Genomic DNA, 27,191 nt, shown 5'->3' with positions numbered 1-27,191 from the left:
TGTACCTGCCCTGGGAGTGTTTGATGGGACAGTGTAGAGGGAGCTTTACTCTGTATCTAACCCCCTGTACCTGCCCTGGGAGTGTTTGATGGGACAGTGTAGAGGGAGCTTTACTCTGTATCTAACCCCCTGTACCTGCCCTGGGAGTGTTTGATGGGACAGTGTAGAGGGAGCTTTACTCTGTATCTAACCCCGTGCTGTACCTGCCCTGGGAGTGTTTGATGGGACAATGTAGAGGGAGCTTTACTCTGTATCTAACCTCGTGCTGTACCTGCCCTGGGAGTGTTTGATGGGACAGTGTAGAGGGAGCTTTACTCTGTATCTAACCCCGTGCTGTACCTGCCCTGGGAGTGTTTGATGGGACAGTGTAGAGGGAGCTTTACTCTGTATCTAACCCCGTGCTGTACCTGCCCTGGGAGTATTTGATGGGACAGTGTAGAGGGAGCTTTACTCTGTATCTAACCCTGTGCTGTACTTGCCCTGGGAGTGTTTGATGGGACAGTGTAGATGGAGCTTTACTCTGTATCTAACCTCGTGCTGTACCTGCCCTAGGAGTGTTTGATGGAACAGTGCAGAGGGAGCTTTACTCTGTATCTAACCCCCTGTACCTGCCCTGGGAGTGTTTGATGGGACAGTGTAGAGGGAGCTTTACTCTGTATCTAACCCCCTGTACCTGCCCTGGGAATGTTTGATGGGACAGTGTAGAGGGAGCTTTACTCTGTATCTAACCCCCTGTACCTGCCCTGGGAGTGTTTGATGGGACAGTGTAGAGGGAGCTTTACTCTGTATCTAACCCCGTGCTGTACCTGCCCTGGGAGTGTTTGATGGGACAGTGTAGAGGGAGCTTTACTCTGTATCTAACCCGCTGTACTTGCCCTGGAAGTGTTTGATGGGACAGTGTAGAGGGAGCTTTACTCTGTATCTAACCCCCTGTACCTGCCCTGGGAGTGTTTGATGGGACAGTGTAGAGGGAGCTTTACTCTGTATCTAACCCCGTGCTGTACCTTCCCTAGGAGTGTTTGATGGGACAGTGTAGAGGGAGCTTTACTCTGTATCTAACCCCCTGTACCTGCCCTGGGAGTGTTTGATGGGACAGTGTAGAGGGAGCTTTACTCTGTATCTAACCCCGTGCTGTACCTTCCCTAGGAGTGTTTGATGGGACAGTGTAGAGGGAGCTTTACTCTGTATCTAACCCCCTGTACCTGCCCTGGAAGTGTTTGATGGGACAGTGTAGAGGGAGCTTTACTGTGTATCTAACCCGTGCTGTACCTGCCCTGGGGACCGAAATGGACCGACTTCTATTTTCCATCCCACAACTTGAGGGTCTAAAGGAAAACCTCATTGATGATAAAATAAACAGCAAATGGTTAACTGGGTGAATGAATGGTTTGGTGCCAATTGGCCTCTCAGAGCAGGTAATGGTGCCAGTGGTAATGCTGCTGTGAGTTGTCCTATTTTCTATTTACGCGATGTGGGCGTCGCTGGCATGGCCGGCATTTATTGCCCATCCCTAATTGCCCCTTGAGAAGGTGGTGGTGAGCCGCCGCCTTGAACCGCTGCAGTCCGTGTGGTGAAGGTGCTCCCACAGTGCTGTTAGGGAGGGAGTTCCAGGATTGTGACCCAGCGACGATGAAGGAACGGCCGATATATTTCCAAGTGGGGATGGTGTATGACTGGGAGGGGAACGTGGAGGTGGTGGTGTTCCCATGGACCTGCTGCCCTTGTCCTTCTAGGGGGTAGAGGTCGCGGGTTTGGGAGGTGCTGCCGAAGAAGCCTTGGCGAGTTACCTGGTTTAATGCCCTCACTGGATGTAATCGCACTACTTTTGTTTGGTTCCTCCAGTTGGCCTGTGCGGCAAAGACACTCAAGACCAAGCTCGGGGGGGTCCAGGCAGGGGCTTCGAGCCAGATCACGGATTCACTGCTGGAAGCCATTCCCAGCGCGTTTCTGCTCCATCTCGGGTAGGTGTCCCCCAGAGAAGAGTTGGGAATCGCTGCTGATATCAGCAGGCGCAAGCTTATCTCATTGTCTCTGACGTTCAGCTGCTTTTACACCGGTATTAGCCCGTTAATTTAGGCCATCTCGTATCCGGGAATTCTTCCCGTACCCAAACACCCATTTACTTGCATTTATGTAGCGCCTTTCACGGCCACCGGACGTCCCAAAGCGCTTCACAGCCAATGAAGTATTTTTCGGAGTGTGCTCACTGTTGTAATGTGGGAAACGCCAATTTGCGCACAGCAAGATCCCACACACAGCAATGTGATAATGACCCAGATCATCTGTTTTAGTGATGTTGGTTGAGGGATAAATATTGGCCCCAGGACACCGGGGAGAACTCCCCCTGCTCTTCTTCCAATAGTGGCCCCGGGATCTTTTACATCCACCCGAGAGGGCAGACGGGGTCTCGGTTTAACGTCTCATCCGACAGACGGCACCTCCGACAGTGCGGCACTCCCTCAGTACTGCCCCTCCGACAGTGCGGCACTCCCTCAGTACCGCCCCTCCGACAGTGCGGCACTCCCTCAGTACCGCCCCTCCGACAATGCGGCGCTCCCTCAGTACTGCCCCTCCGCCAGTGCGGCACTCCCTCAGTACCGCCCCTCCGACAGTGCGGCACTCCCTCAGTACCGCCCCTCCGACAGTGCGGCACTCCCTCAGTACTGCCCCTCCGACAGTGCAGCACTCCCTCAGTACCGCCCCACCGACAGTGTGGCACTCCCTCAGTACCGCCCCTCCGACAGTGCGGCACTCCCTCAGTACTGCCCCTCCGACAGTGCGGCACTCCCTCAGTACTGCCCCTCCGACAGTGCGGCACTCCCTCAGTACCGCCCCTCCGACAGTGCGGCGCTCCCTCAGTACTGCCCCTCCGACAGTGCGGCGCTCCCTCAGTACCGCCCCTCCGACAGTGCGGCGCTCCCTCAGTACCACCCCTCCGACAGTGCGGCGCTCCCTCAGTACTGTGAGTGTCAGCCTGGATTTTTATGCTTAAGTCTCTGGAGTGGGACTTGAACCCACGACCTTGCGACTCAAAGGCAAGAGAGTGAGAGCGAGAGCTACCCACTGAGCCACATGGCGCGAGGTTTGTGAGTAATGCTGGCCACGATCTGCCCATCCCGTCCCATCCCGTGACGGACGCCCGTGGGGACTGGTTCATCAAACGCAGTGGCTTCGCTGAGTTACCGGAGGCCGCCGAAACTGCCCTGCACCCTGGGCGGAGAGGAGATGGGGAGGGGGCCACACTGCCTGTGTTTAATGTTTGTGTCGCTCTGTAGGGAAGCGGATCTCCGGATTCTCTTCACGCAGGCCTGCGCTGCCCTGCTGGCGAAGATGGCAGTCGCAGAGATGGCACTGCTGCCCAGGAGCTCGCCCGTGCGCGCCTACGTGCGTGAGGAGGCACTCCGCTGCCTGGTAAGTGCCTGATCGGGGAAAGGGGCGGCTGGATCGGTGAGTGTCCTCCGTTTTACAGACCGGGGCCGGGTGTGAGACGACAGCTGTTATGTATGCATGCTTGTATTGTTATACAATGTACTGTAACACTGAATGTACCTTCACCCTGTACACACCTTACCTGCACACCAGAGGGCGCTGCTGCTGGAGACCTAAGGGTCACCTGCACACAGCAGGTAACCCAGTATAAAAGGGAGCTCACCTCTTGGTGTCCTCACTCGAGGAGCTGCAAATAAAGGACTACAGTCTACACAGTTTGAGTACCGTACCCTGCCTCGTGGAGTCATGACCAACGGTGCCTACATACACAATAGCAGCAAGGGTTGAAACCAGAATAAAAGGCCTACGAGGGGAGATTACATCAGAATTAGGAGCAGGAGTCAGCCATTCGGCCCCTCAGCTCCACTTCCCCGCCCGCTCCCCATAACCCTTCACTCCCTTACTGCTCAAAAATCTGTCTATCTCCACCTTAAATATATTCAATGTCCCAGCCTCCACAGCTCTCTGGGGCAGAGAATTCCGCAGATTTACAACCCTCTGAGAGAAGAAATTCCTCCTCATCTCAGTTTTAAATGGGCGGCCTCTTATTCTGAAACTATGCCCCCGAGTTCTAGATTCCCCCACGAGGGGAAATATCCTCTCTATATCCACCCCATCAACCCTCCTCAGGATCTTATACGTTGCAATAAGATCACCTCTCATTCTTCTAAACTCCAAAGAGTACAAGCCCAACCTGTTCAACCTTTCTTCCTAAGTCAACCCCCTCATCTCAGGAATCAACCGAGTGAACCTTCTCTGAACAGCCTCCAAAGCAAGTATATCCCTCTTTAAATACGGAGACCTGAACTGTACGCAGTTCTCCAGGTGTGGCCTCACCAATACCCTGTACATTTGTAGCAGGACTTCCCGACTTTTATACTCCTTTGCAATAAAGGCCAACATTCCATTTGCCTACTTGCTGTACCTGCACACTAACTTTTTGTGTTTGAGTAGATTGAGTAGACTAGACCTCTACTCTCTAGACATGGCTAAGTGAGTGGCAAGAACATGGCAAAGGTAATATAATGTGAAGAAATGTGAAGTTATCCACTTTGGTCGGAACAATAGAAAAGCAGAGTGTTCTTTAAACGGTGAGAGATTGTGAAATGTCGGTGTTCAGAGGGACCTGGCTGTCCTTGTACACAAACCACTGAAAGTTAACCTGCAGGTACAGCAACTGATTAAAGCAAATGGTCTGTTGGCCTTTATTACAGGAGGGTTTGAGTATAAGAGTAAAGACGTCTTACTGCGATTATACCGGGCCCTGGTGAGACCACACCTGGAGTATTGTGCACAGTTTGGGTCTCCTTACCTAAGGAAGGATATACTTGCCACAGAGGGAGTGCAGCGAAGGTTCACCAGACTGATTCCTGGGATGGGGGGATTGTCCTATGGGGAGAGATTGAGCAGACTGGGCCGATATTCTCTGGAGTTTAGAAGAATGAGAGGTGATCTCATTGAAACATACAACATTCTTACAGGGATTGACAGGGTAGATGCAGGGAGGGTGTTTCCCCTCGGGCTGGGGAGTCTAGAACCAGGGCTCACACAGTCTCAGGATAAGGGGTCGGCCATTGAGGACTGAGATGAGGAGGAATTTCTTCACTCAGAGGGGGGTGAATCTTTGGAATTCTCTGCCCCAGAGGGCTGTGGAGGCTCAGTCGTTGAGTGTATTCTGAAAGTTGTTGGGGCCAGTTCGTTGGATATATTCAAAAGGGAGTTAGATGTGGCCCTTACGGCTAAAGGGATCAAGGGGTATGGAGAGAAAGCAGGAAAGGGGTACTGAGGGAATGATCAGCCATGATCTTATTGAATGGCGGTGCAGGCTCGAAGGGCCGAATGGCCTGCTCCTGCACCTATTCTCTATCCCCCTCAGAGTCTGAATGAGATCACCGCTCATTCTTCTAAACTCCAGTGAGTACAGGCCCAATCCGCTCAATCGCCCCTCAGGAGAGCTCTGTCATCCCAGGGATCGATGGAGTGAACCTGCGTCCTTCCACGGCAGCGTTGCTCCCCCAAACATCACCTCGTTTTGCTCAACAGCAAAATACTGTGGATGCTGGACATCTGCAATAAAAACAGAGAATGCTGTAAACACTCAGCGGCTCAGACAGCATCTGTGGAGAGAGAAACAGAGTTAACGTTTCAGGGCGACTCTGTTTCTCTCTCCACAGATGCAACCTGACCCACTGAGATTTCCAGCACTTCCTTCTATTTGTTTGTTGTCTCTCTCTCTTTATTTGTGTCTCTGTTTTCTGCCGAAGCCACCTGTTCGGAAGCTCTGCTTCCCCTGGGTCAGGCTCGAAATTGCTAATCCAGCACCACACAAACAGAAGGGACGCCTGTCTCCTCACAGAAACCTCCTGTCACCCCAACCGGAATCCGCGTCACACGCAATTAAAACATTAAACCTGCGACTCATTTCTCTGAAGAATCTTCTCGAAGGCACAGACAGGGACATCCCAGGATGCTCGGCAGTCCCTGCTTCGATCCCGTGTAGCCACACTGGGAACCTTACTCTGTATCTAACCCCCCTGTACCTGCCCTGGGAGTGTTTGATGGGACAGTGTAGAGGGAGCTTTACTCTGTATCTAACCCCCCTGTACCTGCCCTGGGAGTGTTTGATGGGACAGTGTAGAGGGAGCTTTACTCTGTATCTAACCCGTGATGTACCTGCCCTGGGAGTGTTTGATGGGACAGTGTAGAGGGAACCTTACTCTGTATCTAACCCCCCTGTACCTGCCCTGGGAGTGTTTGATGGGACAGTGTAGAGGGAGCTTTACTCTGTATCTAACCCGTGATGTACCTGCCCTGGGAGTGTTTGATGGGACAGTGTAGAGGGAACCTTACTCTGTATCTAACCCCCCTGTACCTGCCCTGGGAGTGTTTGATGGGACAGTGTAGAGGGTGCTTTACTCTGTATCTAACCCCCTGTACCTGCCCTGGGAGTGTTTGATGGGACAGTGTAGAGGGAGCTTTACTCTGTATCTAACCCCCTGTACCTGCCCTGGGGGTGTTTGATGGGACAGTGTAGAGGGAGCTTTACTCTGTATCTAACCCCCTGTACCTGCCCTGGGAGTGTTTGATGGGACAGTGTAGAGGGTGCTTTACTCTGTATCTAACCCCCTGTACCTGCCCTGGGAGTGTTTGATGGGACAGTGTAGAGGGAGCTTTACTCTGTATCTAACCCCCTGTACCTACCCTGGGAGTGTTTGATGGGACAGTGTAGAGGGAGCTTTACTCTGTATCTAACCCCCTGTACCTGCCCTGGGAGTGTTTGATGGGACAGTGTAGAGGGAGCTTTACTCTGTATCTAACCCCGTGTACCTGCCCTGGGAGTGTTTGATGGGACAGTGTAGAGGGAGCTTTACTCTGTATCTAACCCCGTGCTGTACCTGCCCTGGGAGTGTTTGATGGGACAGTGTCGAGGGAGCTTTACTCTGTATCTAACCCCGTGCTGTACCTGCCCTGGGAGTGTTTGATGGGACAGTGTAGAGGGAGCTTTACTCTGTATCTAACCCCGTGCTGTACCTGCCCTGGGAGTGTTTGATGGGACAGTGTAGAGGGAGCTTTACTCTGTATGTAACCCCGTGCTGTACCTGCCCTGGGAGTGTTTGATGGGACAGTGTAGAGGGAGCTTTACTCTGTATCTAACCCCCTGTAACTGCCCTGGGAGTGTTTGATGGGACAGTGTAGAGGGAGCTTTACTCTGTATCTAGCCCCCTGTACCTGCCCTGGGAGTGTTTGATGGGACAGTGTAGAGGGAGCTTTACTCTGTATCTCACCCCGTGCTGTACCTGCCCTGGGAGTGTTTGATGAGGACAGTGTCGAGGACACAATGCGCCCCGGTAAGTTAGCCGTTGAAGGAATGAGCTAACCGGATCGTTTCTCTTGCAGGGTCGGCCCGTGTCTGCACTCAATGAAACTGATGTTGCCCGCCTGGGGCTACTGTTGTGTGAGTTCACCGGCCAGAATATCTCGGACCTGGCAAACGACACATTCAGCGCCTTGATTCCACAGTTGTACCGATGTAGACAGTTCAGCCCGACAGCAGGGAGCAGCCTGGTCTCCAAGCTGCTGAACACCTTGGGGTGAGACCTGTTTAATGGTGATATCTTCGGGCAGCGGGCTGGGAATTTATACCGGGCGCATTGTGCCAGCCTTCTGTTATAGGCCCAACCGCAGTCAAAGGGCGATTCAATCTCGGTCCAGGCCGAGAGCTACAGGAGACACGGCCCCTCTCTCTGTTTGTCTCTGTCTCTCTGTGTGTCTCTATCTCTCTCTCTCTGTCTGTCTCTCTCTCTCTTTCTGTCTCTCTCGCGCTCTCTCTCCCTTCCTGTCTCTCTCTCTCTCTCTGTTTGTCTCTGTCTCTCTCTCTCTCTCTGTCTCTCTCTCTCTCTTTCTGTCTCTCTCTCCCTCTCTCTCTCTCTCTCTCTCCCTCACTGTCTCTCTCTCTCTCTGTCTCTCTCTCTATATGTCTGTGTCTCTCTCTGTTTCTCTTTCTCCCTCTCGCTCTCTGTCTCTCACTCTTTCGCCCTCTGTCTCTGTCTCTCTCTCTCTGTCTCTCACTCTCTCTGTCTCTCTCTCTATATGTCTGTGTCTCTCTCTCTGTTTCTCTTTCTCTCTCTCTCTCTCTGTCTCTCTCTCTCTCTCTCTCTCTCTGTCTCTCTCTCTCTCTCTGTCTCTCTTTCTCCCTCTCTCTCTGTCTCCCCCCTCTCTGTCTCTCTCCCCCTCTCTCTCTCCGTCTCTCTCCCCTCCTCTTTCTCTGTCTGTCCCTCTCCCTCTCACTCCTGGTCCTATCCAGTCCACCCTGTACTTGGTCTAATGGTCCTGTTCTGCTCTCCCGCCAGAAATGTCTCTGATTGGACGGGGGATACGGTGACCTCCCTCGGACCATTGATCACCTTACTGGAGGAGGACAGCTTGGCTCAGCTCCCGGACACGGTGAGTCAAACCCTGGTGACATTGCCACCCTGTGCTCACATCCACCTGGGCTGGGGGCTAATGGGACCAGAAAATCAGGAGTGGCCTGATCAGCTGATCATTATCCAGAGGGAATGTGTCCCTGGCAGGTGGATCCGCCTTGATTATGATGGCCACCACAGTCGAATAGCCGGCCACCAGTCGCTCAGGCACAAAGAATTGGTCATTTTGGTTGCGGTGTCCAAGTCAGTGCCCTCCTCCCATGGGTGTTGGCGGGCTCTTGTTGGAGCCCGTGTGGTGGCTGGTATGCAACGGTCACCACACGTTAGAAAAATCCACGCACAGGCATCTTCCACCCCCTCAATTGTTCAGGACTGGAACATCGGGTCCTTCGTTGAAAGATCTGTGAACTCTCGTGGAAGCAAGTCATCCTAGTTCGAGGGACTGCGTAAAATGGCCGCTCCCACTTCCCTATCTCTGTGTCCCTGTGCCCCTAAGCGGTTCACCGTGCGTGAAGCGCGTTGCGACGTGGCGGTGAGCTCCCCGTCTCGTCAATCGAGATGTAAGAATATCAGAAATAGGAGCAGGAGTCGGCCATTCGGCCCCTCGAGCCTGCTCCACCATTTAATAAGTTCATGGCTGATCCGATCATGGACTCAGCTCCACTTCCCTGCCCGCTCCCCGTAACCCTCGACTCCCTTATCGCTCAAAAATCTGTCCATCTCCACCTTAAATATATTCAATGACCCAGCCTCCACAGCTCTCTGGGGCAGAGAATTCCACAGATTCACAACCCTCTGAGAGAAGAAATTCCTCCTCATCTCAGTTTTAAACTCTGAGACTATGCCCCTAGTTCTAGATTCCCCCACGAGGGGAAACATCCTCTCTGCATCCACCTTGTCAAGCCCCCTCAGAATCTTATACGTTTCAATAAGATCACCTCTCATTCTTCTGAACTCCAATGAGTAGAGGCCCAATCTGCTCAACCTTTCCTCATAAGTCAACCCCCTCATCTCCGGAATCAACCGAGTGAACCTTCTCTGAACTGCCTCCAAAGCAAGTATATCCTTCCTTAAATACGGAGACCAAAGCTGCACGCAGTACTCCAGGTGTGGCCTCACCAATACCCTGTACAGTTGTAGCAGGACTTCCCTGCTTTTATACTGTATCCCCCTGATCACTTGCTGTACCTGCCTACTAATTTGTTGTGTTTCATGCAACAGGTCCCTCTGTACCACTGTATTTTGTAATCGCTCCCCATTCAAATAATAACTTGATTTTTTTATCTTTCCTACCAAAGTGGATAACCTCACATTTTCCCACGTTATACTCCATCTGCCAAATTTTTGCCCACTCACTGAGCCCGTCTGTATCCCGTTGTAGATTCTTTGCGTCTTCCACACAATTTGCTTTCCCACCCATCTTTGTATCATCAGCAAATTTGGCTACATTACACTCGGTCCCTTCATCCAAGTCATTAATGTAGATTGTAAATAGTTGAGGCCCCAGCACCGATCCCTGTGTCCCAGGGCCCAATATTTATCCCTCGACCAACATCACTAAAACAGATGATCCGGGTCATTATCACATCGCTGTGTGTGGGAGCTTGCTGTGCGTTAATTGAGCTGCTGCGTTTCCCACAATACAACAGTGAGCACACTCCCAAAGTACTTCATTGGCTGTAAAGGGCTTTGGGACGTCCTGAGGGGGTGAAAGTGGCTGTAGGAGTGTGAGTCTGACTTTAGTTTGACACTGCGGCGCTTTACGTTTGCAGGCCGGTGTTAAGGAGGCCCTGATGCAGTTCGCTGCCTCTCGGCCCTCGCCGGGCTCCGTGGCCTTGCCTGAATTTGACACCAGTTTCTACCTCACCGGCGTCTATGCCAAAATCTTCAACATCCTGGTGGGAGCCTCAGGGCAGGCCGGCTCGAGCGGAGCCCGGGCAGGTAACGTCCGATCCTTCTCACGTTCGACCTTCGCACCCCTCCGTTCCCCCAGCCCCTCCCCCCCCGCGACCTCCCCCCCCCACCCCACGACCTCCCCCCCCCCACCCCGCGACCTCCCCCCCGCCCCACCCCATCCCATGATCTCACCCCCCCCCCCACCCCACGACCTCCCCCCCCGCCCCATCCCATGATCTCCCCCCCCCCCCCCACCCCGCGACCTCCCCCCCCCACCCCACGACCTCCCCCCCCGCCCCATCCCATGATCTCCCCCCCCCCCCACCCCGCGACCTCCCCCCCCCCCCACCCCGCGACCTCCCCCCCCACCCCACGACCTCCCCCCCCCCCCCACCCCGCGACCTCCCCCCCCCCGCCCCATCCCATGATCTCACCCCCCCCCCCACCCCACGACCTCCCCCCCCGCCTCATCCCATGATCTCCCCCCCCCCCACCCCACGACCTCCCCCCCCCCCCACCCCACGACCTCCCCCCCCCCCCACCCCACGACCTCCCCCCCCCCCCACCCCACGACCTCCCCCCCCGCCCCATCCCATGATCTCACCCCCCCCCCCACCCCACGACCTCCCCCCCCCCCCACCCCACGACCTCCCCCCCCCCCCCCACCCCGCGACCTCCCCCCCCCCGCCCCATCCCATGATCTCACCCCCCCCCCCACCCCACGACCTCCCCCCCCGCCCCATCCCATTATCTCACCCCCCCCCCCACCCCACGACCTCCCCCCCCACCCCATCCCATGATCTTACCCCCCCCCCCCACCCCACGACCTCCCCCCGCCCCCACCCCGCGACCTCCCCCCCCCGCCCCATCCCATGATCTTACCCCCCCCCCCCACCCCACGACCTCCCCCCCCCCCCCACCCCGCGACCTCCCCCCCCCGCCCCATCCCATTATCTCACCCCCCCCCCCCACCCCACGACCTCCCCCCCCCCCCCACCCCGCGACCTCCCCCCCCGCCCCATCCCATGATCTCCCCCCCCCCCACCCCACGACCTCCCCCCCCGCCCCATCCCATGATCTCACCCCCCCCCCACCCCGCGACCTCCCCCCCCCCACCCCGCGACCTCCCCCCCCCCCCCCACCCCACGACCTCCCCCCCCCCCCCACCCCACGACCTCCCCCCCCGCCCCATCCCATGATCTCACCCCCCCCCCCACCCCACGACCTCCCCCCCCCGCCCCATCCCATGATCTCACCCCCCCCCCCACCCCACGACCTCCCCCCCCGCCCCATCCCATGATCTCCCCCCCCCCCACCCCACGACCTCCCCCCCCGCCCCATCCCATGATCTTACCCCCCCCCCCCCACCCAGCGACCTCCCCCCCACCCCACCCCGCGACCTCCCCCCCCCCCCCACCCCACGACCTCCCCCCCCCCCACCCCACGACCTCCCCCCCGCCCCATCCCATGATCTCCCCCCCCCCCCCACCCAGCGACCTCCCCCCCCCCGCCCCATCCCATGATCTCCCCCCCCCCCACCCCACGACCTCCCCCCCCGCCCCATCCCATGATCTCACCCCCCCGCCCCATCCCATGATCTCCCCCCCCCCCCCACCCAGCGACCTCCCCCCCCCCCCCCCACCCCACGACCTCCCCCCTACAGACACAGCCTTGCTGGGGACCCGTGCCCGGTCTGTGTTGAGATGGCCGGTCTCAGGCTGGGGCGCTACGGCAGGTACAGGTGCAGCTGTGACGGCACTCACGGTCGAAGAGCCTGTCGATACTCATCACCCCCACTGGAAGATTCCAGCGCTCTTCTCGGCCGGCCGCCCCACTCCCCGCTCTCCCTAGAGTTAAGCTCATTCAAACCTTGGCTGCCCCGTGTCCTAACCCGTGCCCAGTTCCATCGCCCATTACCCCCCCTGCTCGCTGACCCACATTGGTCTGGCAACCCCTCGATTTCAAAATTCTCATCCTTGTTTTAAAATTCCTCCATGGCCTCCTCGCACCCCCTCCTTATCTCTGTAACCTCCTCCAGCCCCTACACCCCTCCCTATCTCTGTAACCCCCTCCAGCCCCTACACCCCTCCCTATCTCTGTAACCTCCTCCAGCCCCTACACCCCTCCATATCTCTATAACCCCCTCCAGCCCCTACACCACTCCCTATCTCTGTAACCCCCCCTCCAGCCCCTACACCCCTCCCTATCTCTGTAACCTCCCCCAGCCCCTACACCCCTCCCTATCTCTGTAACCTCCTCCAGCCCCTACACCCCTCCCTATCTCTGTAACCCCCTCCAGCCCCTACACCCCTCCATATCTCTATAACCCCCTCCAGCCCCTACACCCCTCCCTATCTCTGTAACCTCCTACAGCCCCTACACCACTCCCTATCTCTGTAACTTCCTCCAGCCCCTACACCACTCCCTATCTCTGTAACCTCCTCCAGCCCCTACACCCCTCCCTATCTCTGTAACCTCCTCCAGCCCCTACACCCCTCCCTATCTCTGTAACCTCTATAAAGAGAGAATGAGAGAGGCAGAGAGAGAGAGAGCAGGAGAGAGAGAGAGAAGGAGGGAGAGAGAGACAGAGTGAGAGGATGACAGAATGGGAGAAAGACTGGTAGAGACAAGAGACAGAGAATAGGAGAGAGAGGGAGCGAGAAAGAGACAGATAAAAAAGTGGGAACTTTAATCCAAACTGTGCTGTACCTGACAGAAAGAGAGAGAGACAGACAGAGAAAGTGGGAGACAGAGACAGAGAGAGAGAGAGAGAGAGAGAGACAGAGAGAGAGTGGGAGACAGACAGAGAGAAAGAGAGAGAGAGAGGGAGACAGAGAGAGAGAGAGAGAGAGAGACAGAGACAGACAGACAGAGTGGGAGACTGAGAGACAATGAGAAAGGGAGAAAAAGGAAGGGGGAGAGGGAGACAGAGAAAGGGAGACAGAGAGAGAGAGAGAGAGAGGGAGACAGAGACAGAGAGAGAGAGGGAGACAGAGAGAGAGACAGAGAGAGGGAGACAGAGACAGAGAGAGAGAGAGGGAGACAGAGAGAGAGGGAGACAGAGAGAGAGAGGGAGACAGAGAGAGAGAGAGAGAGAGAGAGGGAGACAGAGACAGAGAGAGAGAGAGGGAGACAGAGAGAGAGAGAGGAGGGAAGGGAGCCACAGTTGCTGGTCGATGTGGAGGGTGCAGTGTAAGGCTCTGGGTTTGAGGGACTGGGACATTAGACGCAGGGTCCCAGCGATTGTTGTGCGCTGTGTGTGAGCCGTTGCCCCGGGTGACCATTAACTAGCCCTTGTATTTGCGGACCGGTGCAGATACGTGCAGCGTGAGGCCCAGCACGGCGCAGGTCCGTGAGCTGGGCCAGGCCAACGTACAATGGACGGCAGAGCAGCTGGCGTGTGTGTCGGTGCGCACCTTCGTGGACACGGTCGAGGTGCTAGCAGCGGTCGACGGCTTCTCGCAGGAGCAGTATGTGGCACTGAGGGACAAGGCCCTGCAGGTAACGGGCATCGTGCCGGCTTTACACAGGCGGGGAGGCTGGGCCTGGGCGCGGGGGCTGTGCTAGTGATGTTGGTCGAGGGATAAATATTGGCCCCAGGACACCGGGGAGAACTCCCCCTGCTCTTCTTCCAATAGTGGCCCCGGGATCTTTTACATCCACCCGAGAGGGCAGACGGGGCCTGGGTTTAACGTCTCATCCGAAAGACGGCCCCTCCGACAGTGCAGCGCTCCCTCAGTACTGCCCCTCCGACAGTGCGGCGCTCCCTCAGTACTGCCCCTCCGACAGTGCGGCGCTCCCTCTACTGCCCCTCCGACAGTGCGGCACTCCCTCAGTACTGCCCCTCCGACAGTGTGTCGCTCCCTCAGTACTGCCCCTCTGACAGTGCCGCGCTCCCTCAGTACTGCCCCTCCGACAGTGCGGCACTCCCTCAGTACTGCCCCTCCGACAGTGCCGCGCTCCCTCAGTACCGCCCCTCCGACAGTGCGGCGCTCCCTCAGTACTGCCCCTCCGACAGTGCGGCACTCCCTCAGTACTGCCCCTCCGACAGTGCCGCGCTCCCTCAGCACTGGGAGTTTCGGCCTGGATTTTATGGAGTGGCTCTCGAACCCAGAACACGGACACGGATGCGAGAGTGAGAGTGGTATGCACAGAGTCACAGCAGTGCGAGGGTTCGGACCCACAAGGAAGCAATGCTGTATTGGATCGGACAGTGCGAGGGTTGTCATGACTGACCCTTTGTGTGTTGCAGGCGTGGGGATCCCCATCCAACTTTACCCAGGAAGACATTGCGAACTTGAAGTGCATCGTCACCACGCTGTCCGTGAGTGAGCTGGCACTGTTGGATCTAAGCTCCATCGATACGCTGGCGATCATCTCAGGCTGTCCTGCTTGGACCCAGGAGCAGGTAACCATTCCCCTCAAGCTCAAACACACAGGCAAACAACAACACGCTGCATTTATATAGCGCATTTAACCGAGTAAAACGGCCCGCGGCACTTCACAGGAGTGTTAATCAAACAAAATCTGACCCTGAGCCACAGTAGGAGATATTAGGGACAGGTGACCAAAAGCTGGGTCAGAGAGGTCGATTTTAAGGAGCGTCTTAAAGGAGGAGAGAGGCGGAGAGGTTTAGGGAGGGAGTTCCAGAGCTTGGGGCCCAGGCAGCTGAAGGCACGGCCACCGATGGTGGAGCGATGGAAATCAGGGGATGGGCATGAGGTCAGAATTGGAGGAGCGCAGAGATCTCGGGGGGGTTGTAGGGGCTGGAGGAGGTTACAGAGATAGGGAGGGGTAGAGAGAGGAAATCAGCCAGGGTTCCTGCCCCTGATCACTTCTCAGTGACCCCTGGGTTAGAGAGAGGGGAAATCAGCCAGGGTTCCTGCTCCTGATCACTGCCCAGTGACCCCTGGGTTAGAGAGAGAGGAAATCAGCCAGGGTTCCTGCTCCTGATCACTGCCCAGTGACCCCTGGGTTAGAGAGAGGGGAAATCAGCCAGGGTTCCTGCTCCTGATCACTGCCCAGTGACCCCTGGGTTAGAGAGAGGGGAAATCAGCCAGGGTTCCTGCTCCTGATCACTGCCCAGTGACCCTTGGGTTAGAGAGAGGGGGAAATCAGCCAGGGTTCCTGCTCCTGATCACTGCCCAGTGACCCCGGGGTTAGAGAGAGGGGAAATCAGCCAGGGTTCCTGCTCCTGATCACTGCCCAGTGACCCCGGGGTTAGAGAGAGGGGAAATCAGCCAGGGTTCCTGCTCCTGATCACTGCCCAGTGACCCCTGGGTTAGAGAGAGGGGAAATCAGCCAGGGTTCCTGCTCCTGATCACTGCCCAGTGACCCCTGGGTTAGAGAGAGGGGAAATCAGCCAGGGTTCCTGCCCCTGATCACTGCCCAGTGACCCCGGGATTAGAGAGAGGGGGGAAATCAGCCAGGGTTCCTGCTCCTGATCACTGTTACTGATTCTGTCTTGCCTCTTGGACCCACAGCAGAGTGCCGTGTTGGACCGATTCCTGGACCTTGGCCGGATGACAGCCGCTTCCCTGGGACCCGTGGAGCTCAGCGGGCTGGGGAACTTTGTCTGCGGCATGAACTCCTCTCTGGCCTCCCAGCTGGGAGAGGAAACGATCAGGTGAGCGCCTCTCTCTGCTCCGGCCGGACTCTGCCTTTGGGGGAGTACGCGGGTGTTCCACAAGAACCCCCACCCCGTTGGGCTGGATTTTACACTCTGATGTTTTCGGAGCGAAAACGCAGGCGGGACGGGAAAGTTCCCGGCCGGGAATGGTTTGCGCCTTGGTGAGGAAGTCTGGGCCTCTGGGCCCTGCGTCAGGGGGCGCGGAGCGAAGGGAGGAGTAAAGGAGAAAGGATGGTAAACTCGCGAACTAAAGTGGTGGGCCTTGTGCGGTCCGAGAGAGGCCTGCGGAGAGAAACCCTCCAAAACACACAAACATCGCCCATGCCACAGCACAAATAACTCAAAGGGCAAACACTCGCGCTTACCGTTACAGCGCTTTATTGTCGTCAATCACCATGGGCATGGCTGGATAGCTCTGGTTTCCCAGGCAGTCGCTGCGGACACACTTCCGGACGGGTCGGGTAAAACATAGAAAATAGGTGCAGGAGCAGGCCATTCGGCCCCTCGAGCCTGCACCACCATTCAATAAGATCATGGCTGATCATTCCCTCAGTACCCCATTCCTGCTTTCTCTCCATACCCCTAGATCCCGTTAGCCGTAAGGGCCACATCTAACTCCCTCTTGAATATATCTAACGAACTGGCCTCAACAACTCTCTGTGGTAGAGAATTCCACAGGTTCACCACTCTCTGGGTGAAGAAGTTTCTCCTCATCTCGGTCCTAAATGGCTTCCCCCTTATCCTTAGACTGTGACCCCTGGTTCTGGACTTCCCCAACATCGGGAACATTCTTCCCGTATCTAACCTGTCCAGTCCCGTCAGAATCTTGTGTGTTTCTATAAGATCCCCTCTCATCCTTCTAAACTCCAATGTATAAAGGCCCAGTCGATCCAGTCTCTCCTCATGTCAGTCCTGCCATCCCGGGAATCAGTCTGGTGAACCTTCGCTGCACTCCCTCAATAGCAAGAACGTCCTTCCTCAGATTAGGAGACCAAAACTGAACACAATATTCCAGGTGAGGCCTCACCAAGGCCCTGTACAACTGCAGTAAGACCTCCCTGCTCCTATACTCAAATCCCCTCGCTATGAAGGCCAACATACCATTTGCCGCCTTCACCGCCTGCTGTACCTGCATGCCAACTTTCAATGACTGATGTACCATGACACCCAGGTCTCGTTGCACCTCCCCTTTTCCTAATCTGCCGCCATTCAGATAATATTCTGCCTTCCTGTTTTTGCCCCCAAAGTGGATAACCTCACATTTATCCACATTATACTGCATCTGCCATGCATTTGCCCACTCACCTAACCTGTCCAAGTCACCCTGCAGCCTCTTAGCGTCCTCCTCACAGCTCACACCGCCACCCAGCTCAGTGTCATCTGCAAACTCCTGCCGGAGTCACGCCCAGAGGCACAACTCTTCCTGGCGGTTATGCTGAGCACTGCCGCAAAACTGGATGGGAGGATGCCGGTGTGGCACGGGAGATCTCACCGCCGCCTTTCACACCGCACTGGGGCGAAACCCAGACCGCAAAGGCCGGAAATACCAGCCTGTTGCGTTCCTGGGAGCAGGGCCAGGAAGGATCCGGTTACAGGGTCCTGGGAAGGATTGCAGTTCCATTGCGAGAAGGTTGCGATGAGTCGCGAGTGGATGGCAGTGAGGATCAGGGCAGGGTAAGATCTCCACGCATCTTGCAATTGTCGCTTTCTCCTCCTGGTCCTCCCAAGCCCCAATCCTCCCCCTCGTCCCACACACACTGACCCCCTCCCTCCATCCTCACTCTTCAAATCCACACTCCTGACACCGTCTCCGATTCCAATCCAGCCTTTCCCAGGACAGCAAACTCCGAGACATCACACCCATCGAAAACCCGGGCTTGTGGTCACCTCCTCATTTCTCTTCTCTCTTACCCGCCCTGGGAGTGTTTGATGGGACAGTGTAGAGGGAGCTTTACTCTGTATCTAACCCCGTGCTGTACCTGCCCTGGGAGTGTTTGAATGGACAGTGTAGAGGGAGCTTTACTCTGTATCTAACCCCCTGTACCTGCCCTGGGAGTGTTTGATGGGACAGTGTAGAGGGAGCTTTACTCTGTATCTAACCACGTGTTGTACCTGCCCTGGGAGTGTTTGATGGGACAGTGTAGAGGGAGCTTTACTCTGTATCTAACCCCGTGCTGTACCTGCCCTGGGAGTGTTTGATGGGACAGTGTAGAGGGAGCTTTACTCTGTATCTAACCCCCTGTACCTGCCCTGGGAGTGTTTGATGGGACAATGTAGAGGGAGCTTTACTCTGTATCTGAATCAGGATGACAATGTGACCTCTGTTTTCCTTGGACGACAGACTGGCAGCTGCAAGCCTGGGGATGCTGACTTGCGCCGGCTCGAGTTTGGACTTCCTGAACAACAGAGTCACTGAGGTTTTTGGACCCATGAAGGAGTGGACAGCGGCTGAGATGTCGGAGCTTGGGACCATGGCCGGTAAGAGCTGCGGTCTGGAGCTGCCAGGGAGATTGTCGTTAAAGAATCCCGCCATTCACACAGTCTGCTCGATGAGCCACCCTCCCTCAGCTCTGCTCTGGTCGTGAGTTTGAGTTTGTGTCTCACTCCAGAGTCTTCAGCCCTTAATCCAGGTCGGAACTCCCAGTGCAGTACTGAGGGAGCGCCGCACTGTCGGAGGGGCAGTACTGAGGGAGTGCCGCACTGTCGGAGGGGCAGTACTGAGGGAGCGCCGCACTGTCGGAGGGACAGTACTGAGGGAGCGCCGCACTGCCGGAGGGGCGGTACTGAGGGAGCACCGCACTGTCGGAGGGGCAGTACTGAGGGAGCGCCGCACTGTCGGAGGAGCGGTACTGAGGGAGTGCCGCACTGTCGGAGGGGCAGTACTGAGGGAGTGCCGCACTGTCGGAGGGGCCGTCTTTTGGATGAGACATTAAACCGAGGCCCCGTCTGCCCTCTCGGGTGGATGTAAAAGATCCCGGGGCCACTATTGGAAGAAGAGCAGGGGGAGTTCTCCCCGGTGTCCTGGGGCCAATATTTATCCCTCAACCAACATCACTAAAACAGATGATCTGGGTCATTATCACATCGCTGTGTGTGGGAGCTTGCTGTGCGTTAATTGAGCTGCCGCGTTTCCCACATTACAACAGTGAGCACACTCCGAAAGTGCTTCATTGGCTGTGAAGCGCTTCAGGTCGCCTGTGTCCGAGCTGAGACATTAAGCGGAGTTTGGATCTACGTCCGGGCACTGAGGTGAGACAGCGAGTCCGGCGTTCTGCCCCACACTGCCTAAACTCACCTTTTGCCTCTCTCCGCCTCTTGCAGCCGGAGCCAGCGCCGAGGAGTTGAAGAGCCTGGATCCCGAGGTGATGCCGTTCCTCAGCACCACGGCGGTTCGCCTCATCCTACCCGACAGATTCCCGGTGAGTTGTCCCAGAGTCACTTTCCCGGGGGAAGCTAGGGAGTTGTTTGTGGGGGAATTAGGAGTGGGATAGGAGCAGGCCATTCAGCCCACACAGGAACAGGAGGGGGCCCATTCAGCCCCTCGAGCCTGTTACACAGGAACAGGAGGAGGCCCATTCAGCCCCTCGAGCCTGTTACACAGGAACAGGAGGAGGCCCATTCAGCCCCTCGAGCCTGTTACACAGGAACAGGAGAAGGCCCATTCAGCCCCTCGAGTCTGTTACACAGGAACAGGAGGAGGCCCATTCAGCCCCTCGAGTCTGTTACATTAAATGGGGATGGTCAGGGAGGAGGGGAGGGGGAGTGGCCCGGTGCGGGCGGCCTGTGATGACCCGGTGTGTTGCGGATACAGGTGCTGTCGGCAGCCCAGGTGAAGCGGCTGGGGCCGGAGAACGCGGCGGCTGTGACGGCGGCTCAGCTGGAGCGGGTCAGCGAGGAGCAGCGGGTGGCCCTGATGGAGGCCCTGGGCGTCCCGACTCGGATAAAGGCCTCGACCACTGTCGCAGGTAGGCGACTGGGCCGGCTGCCCGACTCGCAGCGGGTGGTCGGCCCGCGTGTGCTGAGAATACCCTTACCGCACTGTGCAGTCGGAGCGGAGCTCTGAACAAGCTGGGGACAGATGGATAACCTGCCTCTCCCTTTATCTCCCAGCTCCAGCCGGCACTGCGAGCCAGGGCTTCTTCAGACCCTCGCTCCTCGCCCGTGCCCTCCCGGCCATTCTGCTGCTGTCCCTGTGAGCTGTCCGGCGTCCCTCCGAAGAGGAAAAGGCCCAGAAGCTGCCGTGACCCATTTGCCTGGACTGCTGCCCTTTACCGCTGCGGTGCTCTGCTACTGATCCGGCGGCTCACCAGTGACGCTGTCTCCATCTAGTGGCTGTGTGTGAAGAAATACCGAGTCAAAGCAGAGATTTTATATAGATATATATTTCTTCAGCTGCTCTGGAACTCCCTCCCTAAACCTCTCCGCCTCTCTCTCTCTCCTCCTTTTAAGGCGCTCCTTAAAACCGACCTCTTTGACCCAGCTTTTGGTCACCTGTCCTGATCTCTCTTTCTGTGGCTCGGGGTCATCAGAACATAAGAATTAGGAGCTGGAGTCGGCCATTCGGCCCCTCGAGCCTGCTCCGCCATTCAGTGAGATCACGGCTGATCTTCCACCTCAACCCCGCCCGATCCCTCGACACTAACAATCTCTCGATCTCGGCCTTGAATATACTCAGTGACTGAGCCTCCACAGCCCTCTGGGGCAGAGAATTCCACAGATTCACCCCCCTCTGAGGGAAGAAATTCCTCCTCATCTCAGTCCTAAATGGCCGACCCCTTATCCTGAGACTGTGTGACCCCTGGTTCGAGACTCCCCAGCCCGGGGGAAACACCCTCCCTGCATCTACCCTGTCAATCCCCCTCAGAATCTTCTGTTTCAATCAGATCGCCTCTCATTCCCACTCCAGGGACTTGAGCACAAAAATCTAGGCTGACAACTCCAGTGCAGTACTGAGGGAGCGCCCCACTGTCGGAGGGGCGGTACTGAGGGAGCGCCGCACTGTCGGAGGGGCGGTACTGAGGGAGTGCGGCACTGTCGGAGGGGCGGTACTGAGGGAGCGCCACACTGTCGGAGGGGCAGTACTGAGGGAGCGCCGCACTGTCGGAGGGGCAGTACTGAGGGAGTGCCGCACTGTCGGAGGGGCGGTACTGAGGGAGCGCCGCACTGTTGGAGGCTCGGTACTGAGGGAGCGCCGCACTGTCGGAGGGGCAGTACTGAGGGAGCGCCGCACTGTCGGAGGGGCAGTACTGAGGGAGCGCCGCACTGTCGGAGGGGCAGTACTGAGGGAGAGCCACACTGTCGGAGGGGCGGTACTGAGGGAGCGCCGCACTGTCGGAGGGGCAGTACTGAGGGAGTGCCGCACTGTCGGAGGGGCAGTACTGAGGGAGTGCCGCACTGTCGGAGGAACAGTACTGAGGGAGTGCCGCACTGTCGGAGGGACAGTACTGAGGGAGTGCCGCACTGTCGGAGGGGCCGTCTGTCGGATGAGACATTAAACCGAGGCCCCGTCTGCCCTCTCGGGTGGATGTAAAAGATCCCGGGGCCACTATTGGAAGAAGAGCAGGGGAGTTCTCCCCGGTGTTCTGGGGCCAATATTTATCCTGCAACCAACATCACTAAAACAGATGATCTGGGTCATTATCACATTGCTGTGTGTGGGAGCTTGCTGTGCACAAATTGAGCTGCCGTGTTTCCCACAATACAACAGTGATTACACCCTAAAAGTACTTAATTGGCTGTAAAGCGCTTTGGGACGACATGTGGGTGTGAAAGGCGCTATAGAAATGCAAGTCTTTCCTTCTATGTACCTCGAGTCGCTCGAATATTGGCGAGAAACGAGCCGGTGAATGGAGAAAGTGGCTGAAAGCAGACATGTTTGTGAATTTCAACAAGTTTTAATATCAGTTTTGTCCAGTTTTTTATTTTTATTGCAGTCAGTCAGTCATTTCAGCAAACGTGGAACTGGGTAAAGAAAAAGCAGGGGTTGGTTGGCAAAAACCTGCTGCCAGTACTCCCGATCTGTCCCGGCTCCCCCTGGGAATCACCGCCTTTCCCCACCGTGATGGCCATTTGCTTTCTGATTGTGGGGAATTTAATTTGCACTCATTTCTTCCCGACAGTTGCTGGGGTCTGAGAGTTCCCCAAGCATCTTGCCCAACCGTAATGGGTGGGGCTGTTCAACCGTGAGTGGATCGCAGCCTGAAGCCAACTCTTCACAAACCAGACATCGACCTGCACAGACATTGCAGCTCGAGGTACTGAACAGGGAGGAGAGTGTGGGAGCGAGAGAGAGCGAGCGAGAAACAGAGCGAGCGAGAGAGAAACAGAGAGCGAGAGAAACGGAGTGCGCGAGGGGAAGAGAGTGAGAAAATGATGGAGAGAGCGAGAAAGTGAGGGAAAGAGTGAAAGTGCGAGAAAGTAAGAGAGCGAGAGAAAAAGTGAGAAAGCGAGGGAAAGAGAGCGAGTGAAAGTGAGTTCGAGGGAGAGAGAGCAAGAGAAAGCACGAGGGAGAAAGAAAACGATGGAGGAGAGAGCGAGTGAGAGATTCCCTCGCCCTCTGTAACCAGGCGCAAACACTCACTGCGGCCCTGCTGGGATCAGCAGACGGAGAATCGTGGAACCTGGGACACTCTGGTCCCACCGAGCTCGCGCGGGACATTTAACCCCGGGGCAAATTGGGGGGGGGGGGGAGCGAGGGAGATCTTTCACTTAGTGTATTAAATCATTTCTGTACAAAGTGATTCATGCGAAAACAATCCAGTTGGTCTTTACAACGTGAAATCGAGGGTGTGAGAAGGCTGTGGGGAGGGGAGATGTGTGCAGATCCCATCTCGGTCCTCGAGGATCTGGGGGGTGGTCAGTCTATAGGGCCGCTCTCGAAAGCAGCATCGCCAGGCACCCGCCTGTGTGCGCTCCTGCCCCACTCCCTCTGTCCAGTGAACTAACCCTCCTTCGTCCAGCCTGGGCCCACACCCGGCACATTTAAGGCTGTCAAACAAAACAAAACTCCTAACACTGTTCTGGTCTGAACTGTACATTCAAGTAATATTCAGGCGATGGTGACGTCCGTCCTTTGTGACTCCGTCACTCTCCTGCCAGGAATAAAAAGACACGGTAAACACACAAGGAAAAGCTGCTCCCTATCCCAAGTCCCGCTCTCCCATCAGCCCCTGTGCTCGCTGACCCACATTGGCTCCCAGTCCAGCAACACCTCGATTTCAAAATTCTCATACTTGTTGACAAATCCCTCCATGGTCCTCACCCCTATCTCTGTAACCTCCTCCAGCCCCTACACCCCTCCCTATCTCTGTAACCCCCTCCAGCCCCTACACCCCTCCCTATCTCTGTAACCCCCTCCAGTCCCTACACCCCTCCCTATCTCTGTAACCTCCTCCAGTCCCTACACCCCTCCCTATCTCTGTAACCTCCTCCAGTCCCTACACCCCTCCCTATCTCTGTAACCCCCTCCAGTCCCTACACCCCTCCCTATCTCTGTAACCTCCTCCAGTCCCTACACCCCTCCCTATCTCTGTAACCTCCTCCAGTCCCTACACCCCTCCCTATCTCTGTAACCTCCTCCAGCCCCTACACCCCTCCCTATCTCTGTAACCTCCTCCAGCCCCTACACCCCTCCCTATCTCTGTAACCTCCTCCAGCACCTACCTATCTCTGTAACCTCCTCCAGCCCCTACACCCCTCCCTATCTCTGTAACCCCCTCCAGTCCCTACACCCCTCCCTATCTCTGTAACCTCCTCCAGTCCCTACACCCCTCCCTATCTCTGTAACCTCCTCCAGTCCCTACACCCCTCCCTATCTCTGTAACCTCCTCCAGCCCCTACACCCCTCCCTATCTCTGTAACCTCCTCCAGCCCCTACACCCCTCCCTATCTCTGTAACCTCCTCCAGCACCTACCTATCTCTGTAACCTCCTCCAGCCCCTACACTCCTCCCTATCTCTGTAACCTCCTCCAGCCCCTACACCCCTCCCTATCTCTGTAACCTCCTCCAGCCTACACCCCTCCATATCTCTAACCTCCTCCAGCCCCTACACCCCTCCCTATCTCTGTAACCCCCTCCAGCCCCTCCCTATCTCTGTAACCTCCTCCAGCCCCTACACCCCTCCCTATCTCTGTAACCTCCTCCAGTCCCTACACCCCTCCCTATCTCTGTAACTTCCTCCAGCCCCTACACCCCTCCCTATCTCTGTAACCTCCTCCAGCCCATATACCCCTCCCTATCTCTGTAACATCCTCCAGTCCCTACACCCCTCCCTATCTCTGTAACTTCCTCCAGCCCCTACACCCCATCCTATCTCTGTAACCCCCTCCAGTCCCTATACCCCTCCCTATCTCTGTAACATCCTCCAGTCCCTACACCCCTCCCTATCTCTGTAACCTCCTCCAGCCCCTACACCCCTCCCTATCTCTGTAACCTCCTCCAGCCCCTACACCCCTCCCTATCTCTGTAACCTCCTCCAGCCCCTACACCCCTTCCTCTCTCTGTAACCTCCTCCAGCCCCTACACCCCTCCCTATCTCTGTAACCTCCTCCAGCCCCTACACCCCTCCCTATCTCTGTAACCTCCTCCAGTCCCTACACCCCTCCCTATCTCTGTAACCTCCTCCAGTCCCTACACCCCTCCCTATCTCTGTAACCTCCTCCAGCCCCTACACCCCTCCCTATCTCTGTAACCTCCTCCAGCCCCTACACCCCTCCCTATCTCTGTAACCTCCTCCAGCACCTACCTATCTCTGTAACCTCCTCCAGCCCCTACACTCCTCCCTATCTCTGTAACCTCCTCCAGCCCCTACACCCCTCCCTATCTCTGTAACCTCCTCCAGCCCCTACACCCCTCCCCATCTCTGTAACCTCCTCCAGCCCCTACACCCCTCCCTATCTCTGTAACCTCCTCCAGCCCCTACACCCCTCCCTATCTCTGTAACCTCCTCCAGCACCTACCTATCTCTGTAACCTCCTCCAGCCCCTACACCCCTCCCTATCTCTGTAACCCCCTCCAGTCCCTACACCCCTCCCTATCTCTGTAACCTCCTCCAGTCCCTACACCCCTCCCTATCTCTGTAACCTCCTCCAGTCCCTACACCCCTCCCTATCTCTGTAACCTCCTCCAGCCCCTACACCCCTCCCTATCTCTGTAACCTCCTCCAGCCCCTACACCCCTCCCTATCTCTGTAACCTCCTCCAGCACCTACCTATCTCTGTAACCTCCTCCAGCCCCTACACTCCTCCCTATCTCTGTAACCTCCTCCAGCCCCTACACCCCTCCCTATCTCTGTAACCTCCTCCAGCCCCTACACCCCTCCCTATCTCTAACCTCCTCCAGCCCCTACACCCCTCCCTATCTCTGTAACCCCCTCCAGCCCCTCCCTATCTCTGTAACCTCCTCCAGCCCCTACACCCCTCCCTATCTCTGTAACATCCTCCAGTCCCTACACCCCTCCCTATCTCTGTAACTTCCTCCAGCCCCTACACCCCATCCTATCTCTGTAACCCCCTCCAGTCCCTATACCCCTCCCTATCTCTGTAACATCCTCCAGTCCCTACACCCCTCCCTATCTCTGTAACCTCCTCCAGCCCCTACACCCCTCCCTATCTCTGTAACCTCCTCCAGCCCCTACACCCCTCCCTATCTCTGTAACCTCCTCCAGCCCCTACACCCCTTCCTCTCTCTGTAACCTCCTCCAGCCCCTACACCCCTCCCTATCTCTGTAACCTCCTCCAGCCCCTACACCCCTCCCTATCTCTGTAACCTCCTCCAGTCCCTACACCCCTCCCTATCTCTGTAACCTCCTCCAGCCCCTACACCCCTCCCTATCTCTGTAACCTCCTCCAGCCCCTACACCCCTCCCTATCTCTGTAACCCCCTCCAGCCCCTCCCTTTCTCTGTAACCTCCTCCAGCCGTACAGGCGGGGGGGGGGGGGGGGGGGAGAGAAAGAGAAGGAGAGAGGGGTAGGGAGGGAGCGAGGGGGGGGGGGGGGGGAGAAAGGGAGAGGGGGGGGGAGAGGAGAGGGGAGAGGGCAGGGGGGGAAATAGAGGGAGGGGAAGGGGGAGCGGGGGGGAAGAGACGCACCTGGGATCTCAAGGTTGGCCGCAGTCTATAAAAAGTTGTCCTCAGCCACGGGCAGTCCTTTGGTGCTGCAGAGGGAGGGCTCTGGAACAGAGCAGAGACACGGAGCGTGAGCACAGGGCCTTGGGCAGGGGGCATGTGGGTGGCCAGAGAGCTGGGCGCGGGGAATGGTGTGATCCACGCTCTCGCCCCATCACCCACCAAACCACATGCCCTCCACATGGGGGCTGTTGGGACTGGCCGCCCCCGCCCCCGCTCCCCCGGCAGGTTCCCTGCCCCCTACCCAGCCGGGAATCCCCGCTGCTCGATAAAGTCCAGTGATGGACGGACACTTCTCTGGGCGGATTATCAGCTCCCACGTACTGTCAGCATCAGGGCTCAGAGCCAGGTGTGTGTCCGGAAACCTCACTCAGTCCCGAGACCCCCGGTACATTAACCCCCCGCCCCCCCGGTACACCCGGCTTTGTTCCTGCGGGAGATACCGATCACGGTTTGCCAGTTGGCCCTGAGGAGAGGGACAGGCGGGCTTTCCTGCTGTCAGCGAGCTGACCAAGGTGCTTAATTACTGGCTGCCGGCAGATCGAGAGAGACAGAGAGACTGACAGAGCGTGAGAGAGAGAGAGAGAGAGAGAGAGAGAGAGTGGTAGATAGGGAAAGAGACAGAGAAAAAGAGCGAGAGAAAGTGTGTGCAAGAGATCTATCATTCCATTGTGGACTGTGTTGCTGCTCATCGCTTTCCCTCGCTGCAGGGGGGGGGGGGGGGAGGGAGAGGCTGTGTTTGGGCCCACATCCCCCCACTCCCCTGAAACATGTTGGTGCGCTGGGGTGGGGGGATTAGATATCGATTCCGCAGACATGGAATGTCAGGCATCAAACAATGGAGAGAGCGGGGGGCAAGGAGAATGGAGGTTAACCCTAGAGGGGCGAGGAGGGAGGGGGCCGCGACCGCTGACCCCCCCCCCCCACCATGACCGCTGATCCCCCCGTGAACGCTGACCCCCCCGCGACCGCTGACCCCCCCCCCGTGACCGCTGACCCCCCCCCGTGACCGCTGACCCCCCCCCGTGACCGCTGACCCCCCCCCCGTGACCGCTGATCCCCCCGTGACCGCTGACCCCCCCCGTGACCGCTGACCCCCCCCCGTGACCGCTGACCCCCCCCCCGTGA

At 57.1% G+C, this 27,191-nt stretch overlaps 2 protein-coding genes across 5 annotated transcripts in view; one reads left to right on the top strand and one right to left on the bottom strand.

The window, feature by feature from the left end:
- The window catches only part of LOC139240145 (otoancorin-like), a 71,931-nt gene extending 50,962 nt beyond the window's left edge, over positions 1-20,969 (top strand). Inside the window, exons 20-31 of one of the 2 annotated variants that reach the window (XM_070868523.1) lie at positions 1,843-1,961; positions 3,276-3,411; positions 7,387-7,580; positions 8,340-8,433; positions 10,187-10,355; positions 13,627-13,811; positions 14,563-14,718; positions 15,794-15,936; positions 18,281-18,417; positions 19,261-19,358; positions 19,751-19,904; positions 20,050-20,969. In XM_070868523.1, the coding sequence (XP_070724624.1) occupies positions 1,843-1,961; positions 3,276-3,411; positions 7,387-7,580; positions 8,340-8,433; positions 10,187-10,355; positions 13,627-13,811; positions 14,563-14,718; positions 15,794-15,936; positions 18,281-18,417; positions 19,261-19,358; positions 19,751-19,904; positions 20,050-20,135 (1,671 nt within the window). In that variant the 3' untranslated portion in view covers positions 20,136-20,969. The other variant, XM_070868522.1, reaches the window with a different exon arrangement.
- Positions 1-27,191, bottom strand: part of tdrkh (tudor and KH domain containing) — a 136,588-nt gene that overhangs the window by 84,160 nt on the left and 25,237 nt on the right. Inside the window, exons 11-12 of one of the 3 annotated variants that reach the window (XM_070868525.1) lie at positions 26,028-26,108; positions 21,814-23,030 (exon numbers count right to left, since the gene is read on the bottom strand). The exons of the other annotated variants lie outside the window; for them this stretch is intronic. Of the exons in view, the coding sequence (XP_070724626.1) occupies positions 26,053-26,108 (56 nt within the window). The 3' untranslated portion in view covers positions 21,814-23,030; positions 26,028-26,052. Of the gene's footprint in view, positions 1-21,813; positions 23,031-26,027; positions 26,109-27,191 lie in introns of those variants that run through there. 3 annotated transcript variants of the gene reach the window in all.

Source organism: Pristiophorus japonicus, chromosome 30 (genome assembly GCF_044704955.1).
Source record: "Pristiophorus japonicus isolate sPriJap1 chromosome 30, sPriJap1.hap1, whole genome shotgun sequence".
Lineage (NCBI taxonomy): Eukaryota > Metazoa > Chordata > Chondrichthyes > Pristiophoridae > Pristiophorus > Pristiophorus japonicus.
Note: the sequence above shows the minus strand (reverse complement) of the source record. Positions and strands in the feature narration are given on the sequence as shown.